The 23,770-nt window shown below is 44.6% G+C and overlaps 1 protein-coding gene across 1 annotated transcript in view; it reads left to right on the top strand.

Annotated features, from left to right (window-relative positions):
• The window catches only part of mlh1 (mutL homolog 1, colon cancer, nonpolyposis type 2 (E. coli)), an 88,035-nt gene that overhangs the window by 48,076 nt on the left and 16,189 nt on the right, over window positions 1-23,770 (top strand). The window contains exons 10-14 of the mRNA XM_078540097.1: window positions 3,851-3,944; window positions 4,021-4,174; window positions 14,412-14,737; window positions 19,528-19,676; window positions 19,938-20,046. Coding sequence (XP_078396223.1) covers window positions 3,851-3,944; window positions 4,021-4,174; window positions 14,412-14,737; window positions 19,528-19,676; window positions 19,938-20,046 — 832 coding nt within the window. The remainder of the gene's footprint in view (window positions 1-3,850; window positions 3,945-4,020; window positions 4,175-14,411; window positions 14,738-19,527; window positions 19,677-19,937; window positions 20,047-23,770) is intronic.

The raw sequence follows: 23,770 nt of genomic DNA, 5'->3' as shown, positions 1-23,770 counted from the left end.
TGTGCCTCCATGTTGGAGATAGCTGGTGCTGTCACTCGCAGTCTTCTACCTCACTTGCAGGTGCCTCTAGGAAGAGATCAAGGCCCGAGGAGGAGGATTCTCTATCAAGCATAAGTGTCAGCCCCTGCCCATAGGTATGCCAGGAGGGAGCGGAAGAGGAGAGCTCCACACCTGTAGAGGCATCATAGCAGTCACTTGCACCCTCCACCAGCTCAAGAACACACACCTCAGTGGGTATTAGTGCTAGTTTAGGAAGGGTCTCACAATCTGGTCGTCCCGGACATGTGTTCGCAGCAGGCGAAGGCAGCTTCACCCGAGCTCCCCAGCTCTTGGAAAAGAGGGAAGAGGCATCTGTGAAGTCTGAGTCAGATGACAAGCCTTAAGAATCGGCCTTCCCACTCATGGTGGAGAGTCAGCAAGAGGCAGGAGAACGTCACACAACTGTTGAAAGCCCTCAACAGAATGGCACACAAGTCGGAGGAGTCCACCCGCTTGCTCTCTGATGAAGTGGTGCCCATGTGTGCGCATGTGGAGGTCTCCATGGGTAGGATGGTGGTTGCCATGGAGACCCTCGTCCAGTAGAACACCTAGTTACTGCTGGAGATGAGCGCAGACCTGCTCATTGCTGTTGCCATGGATGAGTTCATGCAGCGACAGCACGAGAGGGAACAAGGCACTGCGACGTCCTTCCGCTTAAGGAGTCAGGCTGGGGCCCTTGTGCACCCAAAAGGAGGATGAGCAGCAGCTGGACAGTCCTGGGCCATCCACTCAGGACGCTCAGAGGTTGTCCGCTTCCCCCAAATCCCCTTTGCCCTCTTCAACTTTGTCCTCTGTCACTGCAGAGGGAGCAGCTGGCCCACAGGGCGAAAGCCATAATAAGCCGGCACCCTACAGTCCTCAACTCTCAAGAGGACGGCCGCCAAAGCCATCAAAGGCAACAAGGCAATCAACTCCACAGGCTGCCTCCAACCCTGCTGCAGATGTCAGGACAGCACCAAGAAGAATTGGTAGGCAATGTAAAATCAAGAAAATTTGACCTTATTAGTGGCAAATATATTAACTCTCATTGAATAATGTCTAATGTTGTCTTTGAGCGTCATTATGTAGGCTTCATGAGGCTTCTGCCCACCTTCCCCCTTGCCCCTTCGCCCCCTGACAACACTAGCAGTTCAGCTGCAGGCAACCAGAACGCAAGCGATTCTGGAGGGAGAAGTGTGTATGTTGTCGGGCCTTTCAGAGCCTTGTTCGTGCAAGCACTCTCCCACACACAGGGAGCCTTCATCCATCACACTCATCTCAGCATTTTCAATGCTGCCTGCAAGGGTTCTTTTTCAGTTGTCCAGCTGAGCTGACCTGCATCTCCTCCCACCCACTGATTGCACTTCCATGTAGCACCTGTGCCTGTCCAACAGAAGGCTCCGCTCACTTTCGATTTTGCAAAGATGGCAGTAGTTATGCTTCTGATGACCTCCCCCACCATTACCCCTCCCCCTGTTGCCCATAACAATAGACCCCCGCAGCACAAACTTCAACCTCCCCACCGTCACCTTCCAGCCTGAACCCTTCTTATTCCAGGATGTCCAGGTGAACTTGCACGTTCCCTACCTTCTAGAGAACCCCGCCCCCTCGTCCACATTGAACTCCCCGACGATCTCCTGTGTCAGCTCAGTTCGTAGCACCCTCGCCTTTGAATCAGAGGGTTGTGGGTTCATGTCCCACTCCCGGAAACCAAGAACTGTGATTGTACTCGAAAGAGTTGCAATCTGTGACTGTTGATAACTCGAAAGAGTTTCCCAATTCCAGGGTCCATGTTTGCCTCCATGTCCCCACCAACTACCCTTGCTGCCCCTTCTACTGCTACACACGCATCCTCACCCTTTCACCCTACTGGCTCCCTCTGTTCCCTGTTACTCCCCCTCCTACCACGCCCACTCTAAGTTCGCTGCCCAGGAGGCAGGCATTTACTCCACAAACCCCTCCTTTGCACGTTCACCTGGACATTCCTCCCCCCCCCATCACTTGTTCCTCCTCCCTCACTCGTCCCTCCCCCCTCACTCGTCTCCTCCCCGACATCTTCCCTCCCCTCTGACTTCCTTCTGTTACACCTTCCTACTCCCTTATTCTTACTTGCACCATTCTCCCCCGTTACAGCTTTCCCCTGAACTCCCTCCACACCCTCTCAGCTTCACTCCCCTGACACCCTACCAGCCACAGCCACCACCCCCCACCCCCCCCACCCCACCCCACCAAGCTAAGACCTTCTTCTCCCACTCACACCTGAACCTCCGTCTTCGCTGCATCCTTACCAGCCCATGGCAAAGTCCGTAGAGTTCTGAAGCAGGGCCGAGGCATCAACCAAGACCATAGAAGATTGTGTGAGCCCATGGCGAAGTCCGTGAAATTCTGAAGCAGGTCCAAATCATCAGTGAAGGTCACAATGATCTGAATCCTTAGTGAAGTTGAAGCTGCTGCGTGGAGACCTCCCACCTTCCGAGAGCTGCTTCACGGTGGAGCCATGTCCATGAAGATCCACCCACCATGTGATGTCTCGTGTTCCTCCAGGGTCCGGTAGCGGTAGGCCTCCAGCATCTTTTTCTCCTTGGATGTCTGCGATCTGAGCAAGGCCCTAAAGGTAAGTCCCGACTTCTGCGCATCACACTTGTCCGGACATGTTCTGGGCTGGCGCATTGTTCCGTCGGCGTGGGGAGCAATTCCAGTCAGGCCTTCATTTGCATCCCATTAGTAGGATACAGATAGGCTTCATGCCAGCCTCTAGCGGGATTCCTGATCCGTCATGGCAGGCAGCATCGGAAGATTGCACTGAAAATTCACACTGGTGTGAAACCAATTTTTGGGCCTCCTGATGAATATCCCCACCCCACTCGCCATTGATCCTACAGGCAGGGTCACGGGAGAATTCAGCCCGACATCTTGATTTTGCCTCTGGCATAAGTTCTTAGAACACCAAAAAAGCTGCACTTCCTGTTCGCCTGCAGCTTTCTAAAGGATTTTTATTGAAGGTTTTCTAATGTCCCTCCCTGAGATTTGCATGCTGCTTCTTGTCTATGTCCCATTGTTGAAAATGCTGCTGAAGCAACATCAAGTATGAAGTGTGTGAATCCCCCTTGTTCCATCCATCGGAAACCCCTCCAGGCTCACTACCTCGAACACGATTTAGTAGAATTATCTCTCTGGTCATGTTTAACAAGGAAAGGTTTAACCCAAGTTTCTGGATTTTCCAACCCAATTCTAAGAAAGCTATTTGCAGTTATTGGTGCCTGTGCCAGGCTGGCTTCCATCTCCAGACACCAGACTAACATGCATTCTGATCATTTTGAGATCCTGCATGTCCTTGCTGCAGTAATTTTTCTTTGTGCTTTTCATGAGATGTGGGTGTCACTGGCAAGGCCAGCATTTGTTGCCCATCCCTAATTGCCCTTGAACTGAGTGGCTTGCTGGGCCATTTCAGGGAACAGTAAAGAGTCAACCACTTTGCTGTGGATCTGGAGCCACATGTAGACCAGACCAGGTAAGGATGGCAGGTTTCCCTCCACAGAGGACATTAATGAACCAGATGGGTTTTTACGACATTCATAATGGCGACCATGAAACTGAAACCAGCTCTATATTCCAAATTTATTAACTGAATTCAAATTCCACCAGCTGCCATAGTAGGATTTGAACCCATGTCTCCAGACCATTAGCCTGGGTCTCTGGATCACCAGCAACATTATCACTCCACCACTGTCTTGCCCCTGAATGTAGTTCTGCACTAGTTTAAATATTCAATATTCCTGAAGGACCTACCTTTGATTCCTCACACCTAATTTTCTTTTCGTTTATTTTAAAGATCGCTTGGTGGAATCCAGTGCTTTACGGAAAGCGATTGAAGCTGTTTATGCAGCCTACCTTCCCAAAAATACACATCCCTTCCTGTATCTGAGGTAAATATGGTAGATTGAGAGAGACATTCTGTTCAGTTATTGTATTTTCAATATTATGACTGTTTTCCTTTTTAAGCCTTGAAATATTGCCACAAAATGTCGACGTCAATGTCCATCCCACGAAGCACGAAGTACACTTTCTGCATGAGGACAGTATCATTGAGAGTGTGCAGCAGCATGTCGAGAGTAAGTTGCTTGGCTCCAACTCTTCTAGAACCTACTTCACTCAGGTCAGTGTTGTACTTACAAACACTCCAAATAAATAAGGTCAGGTTCTCTCTAATCTATAGTTCTAATGGGGTCATAAAATTGTTGTCTATGAACAGGTTTATTTTTTAATTAGAACTACTGATCATTCCAAATCTTCTCTCATTTGTTTATGGTATTTGAACAGTAGAATATTCCAGCTCAGAAACAGGCTGTTTGACCTATCCAACCTGCACTGGTGTTTTACTTCAGAGCTCCCTCGGCTTGTTCCGCTCTCCTCACTCCCCATGCCCCTGCAATGTTCCTCTTTATCTTTTTGGACTCACCTTAAAAACAATTATATCGTTATCTTCCTTCTCTAGTGAATGGTCCTAACCCTACCCTCACTGTCCTACAAATGTTCTTCATTCATTTTCTTTCCTACTCCATCATAAGCCTTTCTATTCTCCCTTTTTGTAGATTTCCTCGAATACTTGTTTTATTATCTCCTCCTGTAATTGGCAAATACTGCTTTGTTTGGTTTCAAATGTAATCTAATCTCCCTAGTTATTCACAGAACCTTCAACGCACTCAGTTTTTTTTCCTTACTGGAATACACTTTATTTGTAAATGTTCCCATTGTGTGATTCAGGAATTTGGGTGCAGGGTGCCTGATTTGTGGCAGTATCAATTTTCTCATTTATTGATTTTTTTTGCCATATTCGTTCATGGGATGTGGGTGTCACTGGCTGGGCCAGCATTTATTGCCCATCCCTAATTACCCTTGTTCAGAGGGCATTCAGGAGTTAACCACATTGCTCTGGCTCTGGAGTCATATAGGCCAGATAAGGCGGCAGATTTCTTTCCCTAAAGGACACTAGTGAACCAGATGGATATTTACGACAATCAGCAACAGTTTCATTTGGATTCAAATTTCACCATCTGCCATGATGGGATTTGAACCCGGGCCCCAAGAGCATTATCCTGGGCCTCTGGAATACTGGTGCAGTGAGAATACCACTTCGCCACTGCCTCCCCTTTTTTTTCCTACTCTATCACAAGCCTTTCTATTCTCCCTTTTTTGTAGATTTCCTCAAATCTCAATATTTGTTGCAATTTGTTTTATTTTGTTGTCTGCTTTATTAGCTGCTTTGTTTCAAATGTAATCTAATCTCCCTAATTATTCATAGAATAATTAATGACTAAAGTGGGACGGCACATTTTGGGCACACTGACCTCTGTGCTAGATTGTCCGAGCAGTGAAGCAGCTCCGTTCCAGAAGCAAGTGAAATTTACCCTTGAGCAACAAAAGAAAATCACTGTTATAAGCTGTTTGTCCACTTTTAATTATTGGGAATCACACTACAGTTTAGGTAACATTGAATGAGCATCTAGTTCCCACCAGTAACTGGCTTCTCCACTCATGGCCTTGCTAGAGGCAATTTTCCCCTTTGCACAGATTATTGTTTTTGTCTGAATTTTCCAAATGGAACTCCCATTTGCCTACAAAACCCAGTGCCTGCATTTCAGATTGTAATCTATTGCAAAGCAATTTGGGGCATTTGTAGCAAATAATTAATGCAATTTTTTTTCAAAAATACAATGCTCAACATTAGATTACACTGGTTGCTTACAAATAAACCTATAAAGTCACTTTTCTTTAAACCGTTTACCAGTTGGTAGAAGAAAATGGGCAATGTCCGTAGCTCATCTAACTAAGGAGTTGTAATCCTGCATTGTGATTAGTCCCGTCCTTATTACATCCTGATGTGCTTTGCTCTGTCCCTCTTTAAACATTTTTAAGAATGCTGCATCGTTCCTTGCTGGGTCTCGTACGCCTGATTGTACTATATTAGGATGTCCACTTTCTCTTCCCATAATCATTTGCTGATTCCCCTTTACTCTGTGTTACTCCCATTATCATACCCCAGTTCACTGGCACCACTCCCAGTGCGATATTCGCTGCTGTTTTAAAATTATTAAATTATCAAACTGTCTGAGACTCTTGGGCTGTTTGGGTGACGGCCGCATGCCAGGTGCCATCCCGAAAGCCATCGCCTAGTTCCTGCCATTTTGTCTCAGACATTTTAGCACGTATTAGACCGCTATGTCTCAATTATGTAATTGATGGGTTATTCGCATTTCTCTCAATTTGTCCCAAAAGAGTTCATTGCTCTGGTGGGGGTCAGTTATGGCAACATTTCCAAGAACTTGATTTTGTCACTCGGAGAAAACGGGACTTATGTTGTTCTTAATCGGACCGGTCCCGGTTGGTCCTTGGGCATCCTGGGGTCTAGGCACAAGTTCTACTTTAATTGGTGCCACTCCAATGGCACCATCATATGACAGAGGCAGATATTTTCCTTCTTTGTCTTTTTCATAATTATACGCCTCACTGTTTATATCCCAATCATCTGGACCGTATTGTGGGGCTGTTGGTAATACTGGGTAAACATTAGCTACGGCAGATGTGTTTCCGCACCTTTTGTTCAGATCCCAGTATGCCCCGGCTATTAACAAAGCGGCCTTTTCCTCCTTTTGTTTCTTTTCTTTTTTCCACCATGCCCGCTGTTTCCCAATCAGGTCATCTGGATTCCGCCCCTTCTCTCTTATTTTTTGCTATGAGTTTCTGATTCTTTTCTCCTAGATATCTATTTAACGATCCCTCCGGGCCCCACTCGAGTTCTAACTTCTTTTCCGTGGCCACTGTTGGTTTGGGTTATTTGTCGTCAGCGGTACACCTCTACTTCCTCCCAAAGTGAGCGCGTTACTTACAACTAATACCGAGTACCTTACTATACACATTTCACCCAAACCCTTACCGACTGATTGAGGTTTGACTCAGATCCGTATTTTGGTCCCAGGGTGGCGGTTCTGGCTTTACCCTAGCTATGCGTGGTAATTTAAAAGGTACTCCTGTGGTGGCTCGGTCATCACTCGTCCATTTCCTCCGTCCTTAGTGGGATCCCATCCTCATCGCCAATTTGTTGTGGAGTATTTTAAACCAACACTCAACACAAGGTCTTTCGCTCAAACGTCAAGCAGTCTTTATTTTTTACACTGGTGGGGAGACAATCTCTACTGGTAAACCAGGAGACTTCTCCAACAATACAGAATTTCAAGCAGTTTATATACTATTCTAATTGTGTTATGATCACAGTGCCGCCCTACAACAGAACTGATACCATTAAGAAGGACTGGAATTTAGGACAGCACAACAGTGACACAGGATAACCACCATCATGTAATCTAATTAAGAAAGGGAGGAGGCAATTCTCACAACCAAATGGCCCCAGGCAACATCCATTCACCCCTGTCACGGAAGGAGAGAAATCCTCCACACAAAGATCAGCCTTGGAGCCAGGGACAGCTCACCTTGGTAGGCTCCATTGTTTTCAGTTGTAGAAATAACATCAGCACTAGTGTCTGTCCAGGACAGACTTGCAGGGTCAAAGTGGGTGCCAAGCACCAATCATCCAGCAGGATGTCCTCAGAGGATGTGTTTGTGATATTGTTTACTGAAACAAACCGTGTGACTCACACGTCTGCAATAAAGTTGCTTTGTTGCTTTTGCACAAGCTTAGCGTTCGAGAATCGTTTTAACCCCGTAATTGCTGTACGGCTCAAAAGCCCCACTTCAATGAGGATTATAGTTAAACCTGCCAGAGACAGCACCAAGCATACCTAAAAGAAATGAATGCCAACCTAGTGAACCTACAACACAGTGGAAGCAGTATGCTATGCAATCCCACAATCAGCGGATCAGATCAAAGCTCTGCAGTGCTGTCACGTCCAATGGTGAATGGTGATGGACAATTAAACAACTAACTGAAAGAAAAGGCTGCATGAGCATCCCATTCTCAGTGATGGTGGAACCCAACGCATCAGCAAATGACCAGGCTGAAGCCTTTGCAATCATCTTCAGCCAGAAGTATGGAGTGGATGATCCATCTTGGCCTTGAGGTTCCCATTATCACAGAATCTCAGAGTGCAGAAGAGGCCCTTCAGCCCATCGAGTCTGCACCAACACGTGAGAAACACCTGACCTACCTACCTAATCCCATTTACCAGCACTTGGCCCATAACCTTGAATGTTATGACATGTCAAGTGCTCATCCAGATACTTTTTAAAGGATGTGAGGCAACCCGCCTCTACCACCCTCCCAGGCAGCGCATTCCAGACCATCACCACCCTCTGGATAAAAAAGTTTTTCCTCACATCCCCCTAAACCTCCTGCCCCTCACCTTGAACTTATGTCCCCTTGTGACTGACCCTTCAGCTAAGGGGAACGGCTGCTCTCCCTATCCACCCTGTCCATGCCCCTCATAATCTTGTACACCTCGATCAGGTCGCCCCTCAGTCTTCTCTGCTCCAACGAAAACAACCCAAGTCTATCCAACCTCTCTTCATAACTTAAATGTTTCATCCCAGGCAACATCCTGATGAATCTCCTCTGCACCCCCTCCAGTGCAATCACATCCTTCCTATAATGTGGTGACCAGAACTGCACACGGTACTCCAGCTGTGGCCTCACCAAGGTTCTATACAACTCCAACATGACCTCCCTACTTTTGTAATCTATGCCTCGATTGATAAAGGCAAGTGTCCCATATACCTTTTTCACCACCCCACAAACATGTCCCTCCGCCTTCAGAGATCTATGGACACACACGCCAAGGTCCTTTTGTTCCTCAGAACTTCCTAGTGTCATGCTTTCGTTGAACATTTCCTTATCAAATTACTCCTTCCAAAGTGTATCACCTCTCACTTTTCAGGGTTAAATTCCATCTGCCACTTATCTGCCCATTTGACCATTCTGTCTATATCTTCCTGAAGCCCAAGACACTCAACCTCACTGTTAACCACCTGGCCAATCTTTGTGTCATCTGCAAACTTACTAATCCTACCCCCCACATAGTCATCTATGTCGTTTATATAAATGACGAATAATAGGGTACCCAGCACAGATCCCTGTGGTACGCCACTGGACACAGGCTTCCAGTCACTAAAGCAACCTTGTGTCATCACCCTCTGTCTCCTATATCTAAGCCAATTTTGAATCCACCTTATCAAATTACCCTGTATCCCATGTGCATTTGCCTTCTTTATAAGTCTCCCATGTGGGACCTTGTCAAAGGCTTTGCTGAAAGATTATGATGGATGTCATTATTTAGCCAGTTCGATTCACTCCACATGATATCAAGAATCGGCTCAACTCACTGGTTAGAGCAAAGCCTGTGGGTCCAGACAATATCCTAGCAGTAGTACTGACGACTTGCCCAGCCCCTAACCATTAGAGCTACAACTCTGGCATCTATCCGACAAAGTGGAAAATTATCCAGATATGTCCTGTCCACAAAAGGCTGGTCAAATCCAATCAGACCAGTTACCGCCAGCCTACGCTTAATCAGCAGCTAAGTGGGGGACGGTGTCATTGACAGTGCTATCAAACGGTACTTACACAGCAATAAGTTGTTCGCCAATGCTCAGTTTGGGTTCCCAGGCCCATTTGGTCCCTTTTATAGCCTTGGTCCAAACATGGATGAAGAAGCTGAATTCTAGAGGTGAAGTGAGAGTGACTGCTCTTGGTTAAAGAAGTAAAAATCAATGATTTCAAAGAAAATTAGGTGAACACTTGAAGGACGTAAACCTGCAGGGCTATATGGATCGAGCAGGGGTGTGGTACTGACTGGATTGCTCAGTGGAGAGCTGGCATGGTCTCCTATGCTATAAATGACACACTCACTCTATAATACACCAAGGAAACATTTGACAAATTACTCGTAAAATTGAAGTCAGTGGAAATCGGGGTGGGGTGGGTGGGAGTGGGGTCATTCTCCACAAGTTGAATTCATACCTAGCACAAAGGAAGATGATTGGGGTTGTTGGAGGATAATCATCTAAAGCCCAGGACATTGCTACAGGAGCTTCTCAGTCTAGTGCCCTAGGCCCAGCCGCCTTTAACTGCTTCATCAATGACCTTCCCTCCCTCAACGTCAGAAGTGTAGAAGTTGGGAGTATCTTAGCGGTTCCATTTCATCCTTTGACTCATTCTGCACTTTTACAAAAAACACGTTTCCTATCAAGTATCATGGATCTCAAGGATTAACAACTCATGGATTTTGCTCCATTCCTCCGATTCTTCTTTTCCTTTACTTTCTCCTGAGCTTATCCTTTCTTTCAATCTGACAGCTTGCCGTATTTTCATGATCCCCTCTGACTGCCTCCTTTTTGATACTGAATGATCAGTCCTTAGCAATGGCCTCAGCTTTATCCAATTACGCCCTCACCTCAATGAATTTTGACGATGCTGAACTCATCATCCATTGCCTTCACCCCCATTTCTTTGCCCAGAAATCAGCCACCTGTTCAGTAGATCCTTTCTCCTGTCTTTAGAATTTTCCTTACACCTACACTACTCCCTCTGGTCTCTTACCCTAGGATTTTTAATTGAGAGCTGCCGACATGACATTGACTATCTTAATTTCTCTGCTCCCCTCGCTCACTCTGACCTATGAGTTTGCAGCACTCTGTTCTTTCAGGTCCAACCCTAACCTTTTTATCAAACTTGCTGACAAAGGTGGTGCCATTATTGCCAGACGTACCAATCTACACCTAACAGGTCGAATGCTCTGTCTCCTACTTTCCCTTGGACCATGGCTCCACCATTTCCAATTTTTCATTTGCTCTAGAGATTTTCTGTCCACAGCCTTCCGCCTCATAGACCCCTATACCAAACAGCCCATTTCTACCTTCTTCCCAAAACCCACAAACAGGACTTCCCGAGCAAACCCATTGTTTAAGCCCGTTCTTGCCCCACAGAATTGATTTTGTTTTCCTATTTAAAGTCTATTTTTTCTTCCCTTGTTCAGTCTCTTGCCACCTATGTCCATGACTCTTTGGTGCTCTCCGCTACTTTAACAGTTTCCTGGCTTTGAACATCTCCTCTTCACCATGGATATCCAATCTCGCCACAGATCCAAATCCCACCAGGATGGTCTGAGGGCTCTCTGCTTCTTCTTTGAATGGAGACTCAAGCAGTTCCCATCCAGCTCTACCCTGTACATTGATGACTCTTTCGCTGCCGTTTCCTGCTCATCTCTGAATTAGAAAATTTCATCAACTTTACTTCCAATTTCCATCTTTCCCTAACCTTCACTTGGTCCATCTCTGACTCATCCGTTCCTTTCCTCAACTTCTCTGTCTCCATTTCTGGGGAGAAGCTATCAAACAGTATTTACTATAAGTCTTCAGCTACCTTGACGGTAACAACATATATTTACAGTGTTCCTTACACGTAATAAAACTTCCCAAGGTGCTTTAGAGGTGCATCATAAAGCAAAATGAATCACCAAGCCAATTAAGGCGCTATTATGACAAACAGGCATAAGTTTAGTCAAAGAAGTAGGTTTTAAGAAGAGTCCTAAAAGGGGAAAAAAAAAGAGCTGGAGAGGTTTAGGGAAGGAATTCCAGAGCTTAGTGCAACCTTCTCAACAGACACGGGCTCCTGACATCACCTGGGCATGAAGAAAGCTGCATGTGATTCAATTTTCCACTTTTATTTTGAGTAATGTTGATTTCTTTCTCTCTGTTAGAGCTCAAAGTAGGCCCAGTTCTGACAATGAGCCATCTAACTGAGACGTCAACTCTATCTCTCTCCACAGATGCTGCCAGACCTGCTGAATATTTCTAGCATTTCTGTTTTTATTTCATAAGTGGGAATTTCACTGTTGTTTGCACAGTGTTCACTTTCATTCGCGACACCTCAGATACTGAAGCATGTAACAAAGTCTGGACAACATTCAGGCTTGGGCTAATAAGTGACAAGTAACATTCACGCTACACAAGTGCCAGGCATGACCATCTTCAACAAGAGAGAGTCTGACTAACTCTCCTTGACATTTCCTCCAACAACATAGGAGTTACCGCTAGTCAGAAATCTAACTGGACCAACCACATAAATACAATGGCTAGAGAAGTTCAGAAGCTGAGAATTTTGTGCTGAGTAATTCACTTCCTGACTCCACAAAGCCTGTCAGCCATCTGTAAGGCACAAGTCAGGAGTGTGATGGAATACTCTCCACTTGCCTGGATAAGTGCAGCCCAGCTCAAGAAGCTTGACTATCCAGGACAGAGCAGACCACTTGGTTCGCATCCCATTCACTACCTTAAATGTTCCCTCCCTAAAACACTGGTCCACAGTGAATGCAATGTGTACTGTCTACAAGATGCACAGTAGCAACTCCGCAGAGCTTCTTTGACAGCATCTTCCAAACCCATGACTCCATCACAAGGGCAGCAGGTGCATGGGAACACCACCATTTGCAAGTTCTCCTCCAAGTCACACACCATCCTGACTTGGAAATGTATCCCTGTTCCTTCACTGCCACTGGGTCAAAATCCTGGAACTCCCCCCATTAAAAGCACTCTGGATGTACCTGCACCACATGGACTGCAGTGATTAAAGGAAGCATTTCATCAGCACCTTCTTAAGCACATTTAGGTATGGGGAATAAATACTGGCCTTGCGAATGACACCAACTTCCTATGAATGATTTTATTTTAGAAACAGTCACCTAATCCAGTTCACTTGATCATCCATATCTTCAGGAATTTTCTTCTCAATCACTTTAAACCCGTTGTTCCATCTCTGCCCTGAATTTATTAGTCTTGTTGTCTGTTTTTATTCTCCTCTTTCTTTCTGCCTCTATGCCTCACAAAAACATCATCTTTCATCTCTGCACTCTGGAGCCTTCTGGATTCAACATTGAGTTCAACAACTTTAGATCATAACCTCTGGTGCTTTTTATTTGCTGGCTTGTTTCTTCTTTATCCATTCATGTTGCATACTATATCACAATTCACACCTCATCTGGGCACAGCCTTTGTTTCTTTACTACACCTGTTACTACCCTCTTGGCTTTTGTATCGTGAAAACTTTGGTTCGTTAATCTCTCCTGCTCTCTGCCCTATTACAGACCTTCCCTTTTGTTCTTCCTGCCCTCTATCCGTGCACACACACACACACACACACACACAGCCCCCCCCCCCAACCTTACTGGCTTAAAAACTCTTACATTTCTATCCTTCTTCAGTTCTGATTAAAGATCATCGATCTGAAACGTTAACTTTGTTTCTCTCTACGGATGCTGCCTGACCTGAGTGTTTCCAGCACTTTTTGTTTTATTATATTTTAATTGTATTCAGATTGAAATTGGTAAATTGGTGGTTGAGTTAGGAGTTTATGCTTGTAGTGTGCAACTCTGTAAATAAAAATAAAACTATGTAAAGATTGGTTTCAGTTCTATTCTTCATCTGCTGGCTCTCTGAAATATAACAGGAAGGGATGGGCATATAGACTGCAACTGTGAATTCTGGGGTCATGAATAGATTGTGGAATTGTCCTAATTGGCTTGGGACTTAGGACCAAGGAGAAATGAGTGGGCTTGTTTAAGTGTAGGAGGGTGTGAATGAGCTGGCCAATGTCTTTCTGGAACTAGATGAAAGGGAGCAAAGATTAGGAATATAAGACTTAGGAGCAGGAGTAAGCCATTTAGCCCTTCAAGCCTGCTCCAGCATTCAATAAGATCATGACTGATCTGGTTTCAACTTCACTTTCCTGTCTGCCCCCCATAACCCTTAACACCCTTGTCTATCAAAAACCTGTCTAACGCTGCCTTGAATAAATTCAATGACCCAGCCTCCACTGCTTTCTGGGGAAGAGCATTTCACAGACTAACGACCCTCTGAGAGAAAAAAAACCTCCTCATTACGGTCTTGAAAGGTAGAGCTCTTATTCTTAAAACTGTGTCCCCTAGTTCTAGTCTCTCCCGCAGATTCTGGACCTATTCAGGTCTTAGATGGAGTAAAGGGGAGGTTGGAGCCAGTGGTGAGACAGAAGAGTCGGACACTGCCTCTGGTTAGGCCGAAGGCATTAAGGTCTTGGCCTGTGGCAAACCTACCTTGTGAAGGGGGTCACAGATGTTAAAATCCTTAAATCCTTAGTTTGACTCATTTCCAATTGAATAATATAATAAATATAATTGTTGTCTAAAAGCACAAACCTGGATCTTCTGAACGTTCACCTGTTAAAACAATTGGTAACTTTTTTTTTCAAACACCAGAAACATTTAGTAACATAGCTCATCATGTTCACTATTTTCAGTATGTTATGTGGTTCCTTTCATTGAGTAGCAGCAATAAAATAAATGCAATGCAAAAGCATTTCCAATTTTGAATGTGCTAATATGTAATGGAAATTTCTCTTTAAATTCTGTTAGACTTTACTGCCAGGCCCAGCCATATCCTCCAGTGACTTCGTCAAACCTTCAGTTTCGGGTTCAGTTGACAAACCATATGCTCACCAGATGGTGCGGACAGACTCCAAGGAACAGAAGATGGATGCCTTCCTTCAGCCAATCAACAAACCGCAGGAGAGATCACCCACTACTATTTCTGCTGATGGAGGGACTGGGAATCAGGACTCCGAGATGGAGGACTTAAGTGACTTTGACTTACTAGCTGTGGAAAAAGCTGGTACCTCAAGCAAGACTCTGCAGAAATCCTTAGACCCTTGTAATGATGACTCATCCAGTGCCCCATCCAGGTAAATGGTAACTGTCAAGGCAAAAAGCCCTTGAATTTCTGAACGTTCTTATGCTAAGTTCTTCAGGGACTACCTATATGTAATCTAGTGTATAGAGAGTGTGCAGAAGTTGGAGAGGGTAAGTTGTATTTGGAGTGTATGGACACAATTTTCCATAGTCCGTGCCACATGAAGGGCCTCAAGTTCAGCAGGTGTGGTGCCTGTGTTTTTCTTTTCCATTTTCTGCCTACCGGAGATGAAGCCTTGAGGTGGTGTAGGGACTCAATATCTTATTTTCTGTACACAAGTGACCGACAGCCTCACACTGTAGAGTGCCCTTTTGTTTAATGTTTAATTTGAAAATATTAATGGGGGTGGGGAAATAATACCCTAGGTTAAAATACCTCTTGACGAGATGGAACCAGTGCACGGTGTGGGAGTCAGAGAATGCATATTTTTTTGTTTGGTAAGTAAAGTCTGCATCTCTTGGTTAGGTTCCAGTAGACTGATCCTTAAATGTCCTTCGAGTAGCTGATCAGTGCTTTGTCCTGAGTACACTTTGAGTTTAGATCTGTCCTGGCTCTTGATTTGAATGAACAGGTGACAAAAGCTTTTGTAAGTGCTGTGAATTTAGGCCACTAAAAGTCCCACCCCAGTGAGGGTTGAGCCTGTAATTCTGGTGGTGGAACACTAGAAATGAAGCTGAAGGGCTTGAATGCAATCTCTAACCTGAACTAGCATTAACCACTTCTGTGCTGTTTGCTGGCCTACATGTCGAGCAGCCGTTGTTAAGTATTCTCAGATCATCATTTTTATAGTGCATGCTTGAATTTTGAGATGGCTTTTTGCTAACATAAGAGAAAAGGAAAGATGGTTGCAATCTTTTGAATGGAGGGAATCAACTTTGTGTTGCCTTCAAATGTCAAAAGTCAGTGTTTTTCAGTTTAGTTCACAGGCCCTATTTAAGCCCACAATGCTGCACAGTGGTGTTCAGTAGTGGTGTTTGGGAAGGCAGTGGTGTAGTGATAATGTCACCGGACTAGTATTCCAGAGGCCCAGGCTAATGCTCTGGGGACACTGGTTCGAAACCAACATAGCAGCTGGTAGAATTTAAATTCAGTTAAGTCTGGAATTTTAAAAGCTAGACTCAGTAATAGTGACCATGAAACCATTGCTGATTGTCATAAAAACTGGCTGGTTCATGAATGCCCTTTAGCGAAGGAAATCTGCTGTCCTTACCTAGCCTGGCTTACATGTGTCTCCAGACCCACAGCAAGTGGTTGATTCTCAACTGCCCTCTGAAATGGCCTAGCAAGCTACTCAGTTGTCTCAAACTGCTACAAAGTTTATAAAAGGGAATGAAACCAGACAGAACACCCGGTATTAACCTAAGCACTGAAAACGACACAGGCAACCCAATCATGTCAACCCTGCAGAGTCCTCCTTACTAACATCTGGGGTTTTGTGCCGAAATTCGGAGGGCTGTCCCACAGACTAATCAAGCAATAGCCTGACATAGTCATCCTCTCGGAATTATATCTCGGAGACACTGTCCCTGAGACCACCATCACCATCCCACTGACAGGGCAGACCCACCAGAGGTGGTGGCACAGCAGCGTACAGTTGGGAGTGAGATGCTGTGGGAGCTCTCAACATGGACTCTGGACCCCATGAAGTCTCATGACATCAGGTCACAGAAACCTCCTGCTGATTACCACCTACTGTCACCCCTCAGCTGATGAATCAGTATTCCTCCATGTTGAACACCACTCAGAGGAAGCACTGAAGGTGGCAATGGCACAGAATGTATTCTGGGTGGGGGCTTCAATGTCCATCACAGAGTGGCTTGGTAGCACCATTACTGACTGAGCTGGCCAAGCATTAAAAGACTTAGCTGCTAGACTCGGTTTGGAGCAGGTGGTGAGGGAACCATCAAGAAGGAACAGCCTACTTTACCTCGTCCTCATCAATCTACCTGCTGCAGATGTATCTGTTCAAGACAGTATTAGTAGGAGTGACCACCGCACTGTCCTTATGGAGACGAATCCCGTCTTCACATTGAGGATATCCTCCATCGTGTTGTGTGGCACTACCACTGTGCTAAATGGGATAGAATTCGAACAGATCTAGCAAAAAACTGGGCATCCATGATGTGCTTGTGGGCCATCAGCAGCAGTAGAATTGTACTCGAACACAATCTGTAACCTCATTGCCCGGCATATCTCCCAGTCTACCATTACTATCAAACTGGGGGATCAACCCTGGTTCAATGAAGAGTGCTGGAAGGCATGCCAGGAGCTGCTCTAGGAATACCTAAAATTGAGCTGTCAACCTGGTGAAGCTACAACACAGGACTACTTGCATGCCAAACAGCAAAAGCAACATGTGATAAACAGAGCTAAGTGATCCCACAACCAACAGATCAGATCTAAGCTCTGCAATCCTGCCACATCCAGTTTTGAATTGTGGTGGATAGCTAAACTGAAGGAGGAGGCTCCATAAATATCCCCATCCTCAATGATGGAGGAGCCCAGCACATCAGTGCAAATGACAAAGCTGAAGCATTCAGCCAGAAGTGCCGAGTTGATGATCCAAATCTGCCTCCTCCGGAGGTCCCCTGCATCACAAATGCCAACCTTCAGCCAATTCAATTCACTCCACATGATATCAAGAAACGGCTGAAGGCACTGGATACTGTACAGGCTATTGGCCCTGACAACATTCCAGCAATAGTACTGAAGACTTGTGCTCCAGAACTTGCCATGCCCCTAGCCAAGCTATTCCAGTACAGCTACAACACTAATATCTACCTGGCAATGTGGAAAACTACCCAGGTATTTCCTGTCTACAGAAAGCAAGATAAATCCAACCCAGCCAATTACTGCCCTATCAGCCTACTCTTGATCATCAGCAAAGTGATGGAAGGGGTCATTGATCGTGCTTTCAAGAGGCACTTACTCAACAATAACCTGCTTAATGACGCTCAGTTTGGGTTTCACCAGGGCCATTCCGCTTCTGACCTCATTACAGCCTTGGACCAAACATGGACAAAGGAGCTGAACTCCAGCAGTGAGGTTAGAGTTACTACCCTTGACATCAAGGCAGCATTGGACTGAATGTGGTATTAAGGAGCCCTAGCAAATCTGGAACCACTGGGAAATGGGGGGAAACTCTCTACTAACTGGAGTCATACCTAGTACAAAGGAAGGTGGATGTGGTTGTTGGAGGTCATATATCTCGGTCCTAGGACATCGCTGCAGGAGTTCCTCAGGTCCTAGGCCCAACCATCTTCAACTGCTTCAACCTTCTCTCCATCATAAGATCAGAAGTGGGGATGTTTGCTGATGATTGCACAATGTTCAGTACCATTCGCCACTCCTCAGATACTAAAGCAGTCTGTGCCCATATGCGGCAAGACCTGGAACAATATCCAGGCTTGGGCTGTCAAGTGGCAAGTAACATTCACGCCACACAAGTACCAGGTAATGACCATCTCCGACAAGAGAGAATCGAACCATCTCCCCTTGACATTCAAAAGAATTATCATTGCTGAATCCCCCATTATCAACATCCTGGGTGTTACTATTGACCAGAAATTAAACTGGACAAGCCATATAAATACTGTGGCTACAAGAGCATGTCAGAGACTGGGAATTCTGCAGAGAGTAACTCACCTGACTCCCCAAAGCTTGTCCACCATCTTGACCACGGCACAAGTCAGCAGTTTGATGGAATACTCTCTATTTACCTAGATGAGTGCAACTCCAACCACACTCAAGAATCTCGACACAACCCAGGACAAAACAGCCCGCTTGATTTGTCACCCAATCCACAAACATTCACCACTAACACACAGTGGCAGCAGTGTGTACCTTCTACAAGATGCACTGCAGGAATTTAAGGCTCCTTTGACACCTTCCAAACCTGTGACCTCTACCACCAAGAAGGACAAGGACAGCAGATGCATGGGAACACCACCACCTGGAAGTTCCCCTCCAAGTCACTCGCCATCCTGACTTGGAAATATATCTCTGTTCCTTCGCTGTCGCTGGGTCAAAATCCTGGAACTCCTTTCCTAACAGCACTGTGGGTGTACCTACACCACATGGACTGCAGTGGTTCAAGTAGATGGCTCACCACCACCTTCCCAAGGGCAATTAGGGATGGGTAATAAAAGTGCTGGCCCAGCCAGCGATGTCCATGAAAGAATTCAAAAAATGATGGGGCTAAATTTTAAATGCCAAGGGAACTTTGTGGATTTCTATTAAAAATGCGAAGTGGCAGGTAAAACACCATGTCAGTTTCTTAGCATGGGATTTTGTTCCTGAAATATTTTGATTCAAAAATAGGAAAACCCTTCACTATGTCCCCAGTTTGGAACGATTCCAGGAGTCTACAGGTTTTGCTACAAGCAAAGAGGTTACTGAGTTATCAAAAACAAAAATATAAGGCATTGTTGCTTTTCTTACTGTTTCCGTTCATGGCTTGACTTTTGTTGCATTGTGGTCCTGAGGGAGCTAAAAATGTAGCCCAGTAATGTTGCATCTTATCTGTTGGGCCTGACACTGAATTAGTCATCACAGTGCACATGCTCGCTTGTACCCGCTCGTTCTCGCTCATGCATGCTCGCTCTCTCGCACATGCGCTTGCATGATGACAAGTTAGATAAGGAAGGGATTCAAAAATAATCTGCAGTTGAGAGTGAATGGCAAAGAATGGAATAAATGCATATGAGAAACTGACTTGACAGTATATCAATTATGTTAATGCAACTTGATATTTATTGAAGACATATTCTTGTTTACTGTTAGGAAACGGTCGAGGGCAGATTCACCAGGTGAGGTAAAGGAAGTGACCTCCAGTCGTGATTTGACAGCTGCCCAACTTCCAAAGAGGCGAGTTATTAACCTAACCAGTGTTCTCAGCCTGCGGGAAGAGACCAACAGTCAAAACCACACAGGTATAGGAACCAGCTATTCGACACGTTGCCAGAAAAAGTGTAGGGGAGAAGCAGAAGTTGATGTGCGATGGTCTTATGTACCCATTAATGTCACTTACAGACGCATTAGCTGAGCCATTATTCAGCGTTGGTTGGGTAAAGGTGAATGAAAATTGGGCCAACACATTACAAAACTCTAATTTGAAATGCAGTTGCTTTTACTCTTGCATTATTGTGGTCAGGGCACTAATTCTCTCTTATTCTTGTTATTTTGTTTCTAAGGTCTGCAAGATATGTTGCAAAATCATTCATTTATAGGTTGTGTGAACCCTCAGTGGGCACTGGTACAGTATCAGACTAAACTTTACCTGATCAACACCACTAAACTCAGGTAACTTGTTCATCCTTTTAACACAGTACTATCTCTATTAAGTGAGCCTGTTGGATTATGGTCTGTATGTTAATCATGACAATTTCAAGTCCAACCATGCATAAAAAGGGGTTAAAGTGAAACCAGGACATTTCATTGCTGAAGTGTCCTTGTGATTGTTTGGTATTAGTGTGGACAAATTAAACAACTTAATTAAAATTTTCAAGGTGTACAGAAAATGTACATTGATGGACAAGAAATGATACATTGGTCCATTTTGCTTGCTCTATACAACTATGATGCTCTGTGCATCAGAGTATATCCACCCCCACAGCCTGCAGAAGCTACATGATCACCTGGGAGAGGTCAAAAACCAGATTTAAAAAAAAACACAATATCGGGAGCGATGCTGAAGAAAATTGAGGAGGTTGTTAGAAAGGCTATCTCTACTTAAAATAGATAAGGTACCAGGACTGGATGAGATGCATCCAAGGGAACTGAGGGAAGTGAGAGAGAAATTGCAGAGGCATGAGTGGTAATCTTCCAGTCTTCCTTAGACGCAGAGGTGGTGCCAGAGGACTGGAGAATTGTGAATGTTGCACACTTGTTCAAAAAGGGGTGCAAGGATAAAGCCAGCATCTACAGTTTAACTTCAGTGGTAGAGAAACTTACCAAAACTATAGTTCGGGACAAAATCAGTAATCACTTAGGCCAGTGCAGGATAATTAAGGAAAGGCGGCATCGATTAATTAAGGGAAAGTCATGTTTAACTAACTTGCTGGAGTTTTTTTGAGGAGGTAACAGAGAAGGTTGATAAGGACAACACTGTTGATGTGTTTATGGATTTTCAAAAGGCATTTGATACAGTGACACGCATCAGACTTGTGAGCAAAATTCTAGCTTATGGAATAAAAGGGAAAGTAGGCACTTGGGTAAGAAATTGGCTGAGTGACAGGAAACAGAGAGTAGTGATAAATGGTTGTTTTTCAGTTTGGAGGAAGGTTTGTAGTGGAGTTCCCCAGGGGTCAGTTTTGGGACCCTTGTTCTTCCTGATTTATATTAATGACCTAGACTGGAGTGTTCAGGGCATGATTCCAAAATTTTCAAATAACACAAAGATTGGAAACATTGTCAGCTGCAATGAGGATAGCCTTGAACCTCAAAAGGACATAGACATGTTGGTGGATTGGTGTTAGGAAACAGAAATAGTTTAAGTAAGTTATATTTGTATTTGTAGGTGTTAGGAATGAGTTTTAGCTTTAAAGTTTAAGTTTGATTTATATTTCTGTACTTGTGTTAAAAAAGGTCAAGTTGAGTTTTAGTTTCAATTTAAAAGGTGCCTGTATCTCTAATGAGAGTTTACAACTGGAAGAGAAGTTAAGCAAACACGAGTAGAAAAACTGGGCTGTTGTCTAGCAACAGGGGTCCAGAGAGGCAGGCCCCTCCCACCTATACACACACACACACACACACACACACACATATATCTAGAAAAGCAGTTTTGAGTTCAGTTTTGAAGACAGCTGCCAGGCAGAAGTAACCTAGAAGGGCAGATAGCCAGTTCCAAGCTAAAGAAGAAAGTCCCCAAGAATCTAGGGGAGTAGAACAGGAGAAAGTCCCAAGCAGACCCTCTAGTCAAAGGAAGTACACAACCTGGAAAAGGTCCTGTTAAGTGAAGTTAAGGGTGAGGGGCAGAGAAAGGCTCCAAGCTCTACGCTCCAAGCTGCAGGAAGCAGAGTTAAAGAGATTAAGTCAGAAGGTCCAAAGAGGTAGTTGAAGGTCTGTACCTCTTTGCTATGGGCATGTGAAGCAGTGGTGTGCTGTTGACAGCTGAGTCAGTGAGAGAAAGTGCATGGAAGAAAGCTTGAATACATGTGGTGACCCAGGGGAGGAGAACATCAGAAGGAGAGTTCGAAACCCTGGAGGTGAACCCTTGCAGAAGGTGTCTGAGACAAAGTGTTAGTTGGGAGAAAATTCCAACGTGAGTTCTTAGACAGTGGAGATTGGAACCCTCGTGTGAAAGACAGGTTGGCTCACAGTGTAACAAGCATCTGTGGGGAATTGATGAGAGATCCATAGCATCTGGTTGAGGTGGTATCTGTCACTCGGTTTCAGAGTGTGATGTGTCTGACCACAGGTTGCCAATTGGTTTTGTCACAACTCACTGGGGAAAGTGCGCTGTAATATCAAGCCCCACTGTTCCCTGAGCCGCGACAAATGTGAAAAGTTTGACCAAACCACCAGATTGCTCCAATTCAACCTAACTATTTAATTTAGGTTAACAGAATATGAGCACCAGGCTGTAATATCAAGCCCCACTGTTCCCTGAGCCGCGACAAATGTGAAAAGTTTGACCAAACCACCAGATTGCCCCAATTCAACCTAACTATTTAATTTAGGTTAACAGAATACGAGCACCAGGCTGTAATATCAAGCCCCACTGTTCCCTGAGCCGCGACAAATGTGAAAAGTTTGACCAAACCATCAGATTGCCCCAATTCAACCTAACTATTTAATTTAGGTTAACAGAATACGAGCACCAGGTTTGTAAACTTAATAAGTAAATAACGGTTTGTTGAACAAACTGTCATTAGGCAGTGGCAAAAGAAAGAAATGTGAACTGCTAACTTCTAACACTATAACTAAAACTCTACTCCCTTCTTAAATCCCTATACACACACACACACACAAGACACACAAATCATGGATTTTAAGGGTGGGATAAAGCGTTTAATAGCACCAATTCCGGAATACATGATTCAGTGGGTTGATTTTGATCAATGTCTTCCAAATTCCTTTCAGTTCTTGTTGATGACATGAGGTGGTCTTCTAGCACTTTCAGCATTTAGTTCACTGGTTGAGCACTTGCCTTTCAATGCCTCGAACAGTGATTTTCCCCTTTGCCTCTTGACAGGGGTTTTCAGAGAGAGAGCAGGTTATAGAGATATGTGGGGGGGAAGAGAAAAAGCCAGCTAGCTATTATTGTGGAATTACTGGAATCTCTGCACACAGGAGAAAAAGAGGATTTAGGTCTTGTTCCTTTCAGGCTAGGAGCTATTCTGCCACCCTGTCCTTCACACAAACCCTGGTCACCTGGTCAGGAACCAATTAAAATGTTGTTGTCAGGCAGCTCCCTTGGTCCAGGACTCCTTTCCGGCACCATCCTGTCTTTCATGGCAACTCTGTTCCAGGACTGCAACATTATATATATCTCTCATCCTGTTGCAGTGGTCATGTCTTTCAAACTGCAGCTATTGTAATTTTAATCCACAATCCAACAGAAAATAAAATGCTATGTTCTTTACAACAGTCCAACAGAAATAAAAAGACATGTTCCTTACAGTTTACATAGACAGTGTACTTACTGTGAGCATTATAGTATAAGGTAGCTTTTGTAGCCTGTGATATCTTTACAAATCTGCATATATCTATAAAGGTGTAGTTGTGGGTGAAGGAGTATTGTAATATAGTTCTTTTCTTGTTTAATAAATGTTTTATGCTTTTGTTAAAAAGTTCATTGGCTGACTCCAGTAACTCTGTTCAGTAGCCCTTCTTCACGTATCTAAGCAAACAAATAAAAGTTAGGATCTATCAAGCCGGATTCTACCCTGGGTTCAGGCTTGTCCAGTGGTAACCTCAGCTGGGAATCATAACATTGGGCAGACAAGTGTCATATGAAGTTCAATGCAGAGAAGTGTGAAGTGATTCATTTTGGCAGGTAGAATATGGAAAGACGGTATAAACC

The sequence above is a fragment of the Cetorhinus maximus genome, chromosome 4 (genome assembly GCF_964194155.1).
Source record: "Cetorhinus maximus chromosome 4, sCetMax3.hap1.1, whole genome shotgun sequence".
NCBI lineage: Eukaryota > Metazoa > Chordata > Chondrichthyes > Lamniformes > Cetorhinidae > Cetorhinus > Cetorhinus maximus.
The sequence above is the reverse complement of the archived record's forward strand: the minus strand, read 5'-3'. Positions and strand labels throughout refer to the sequence as shown.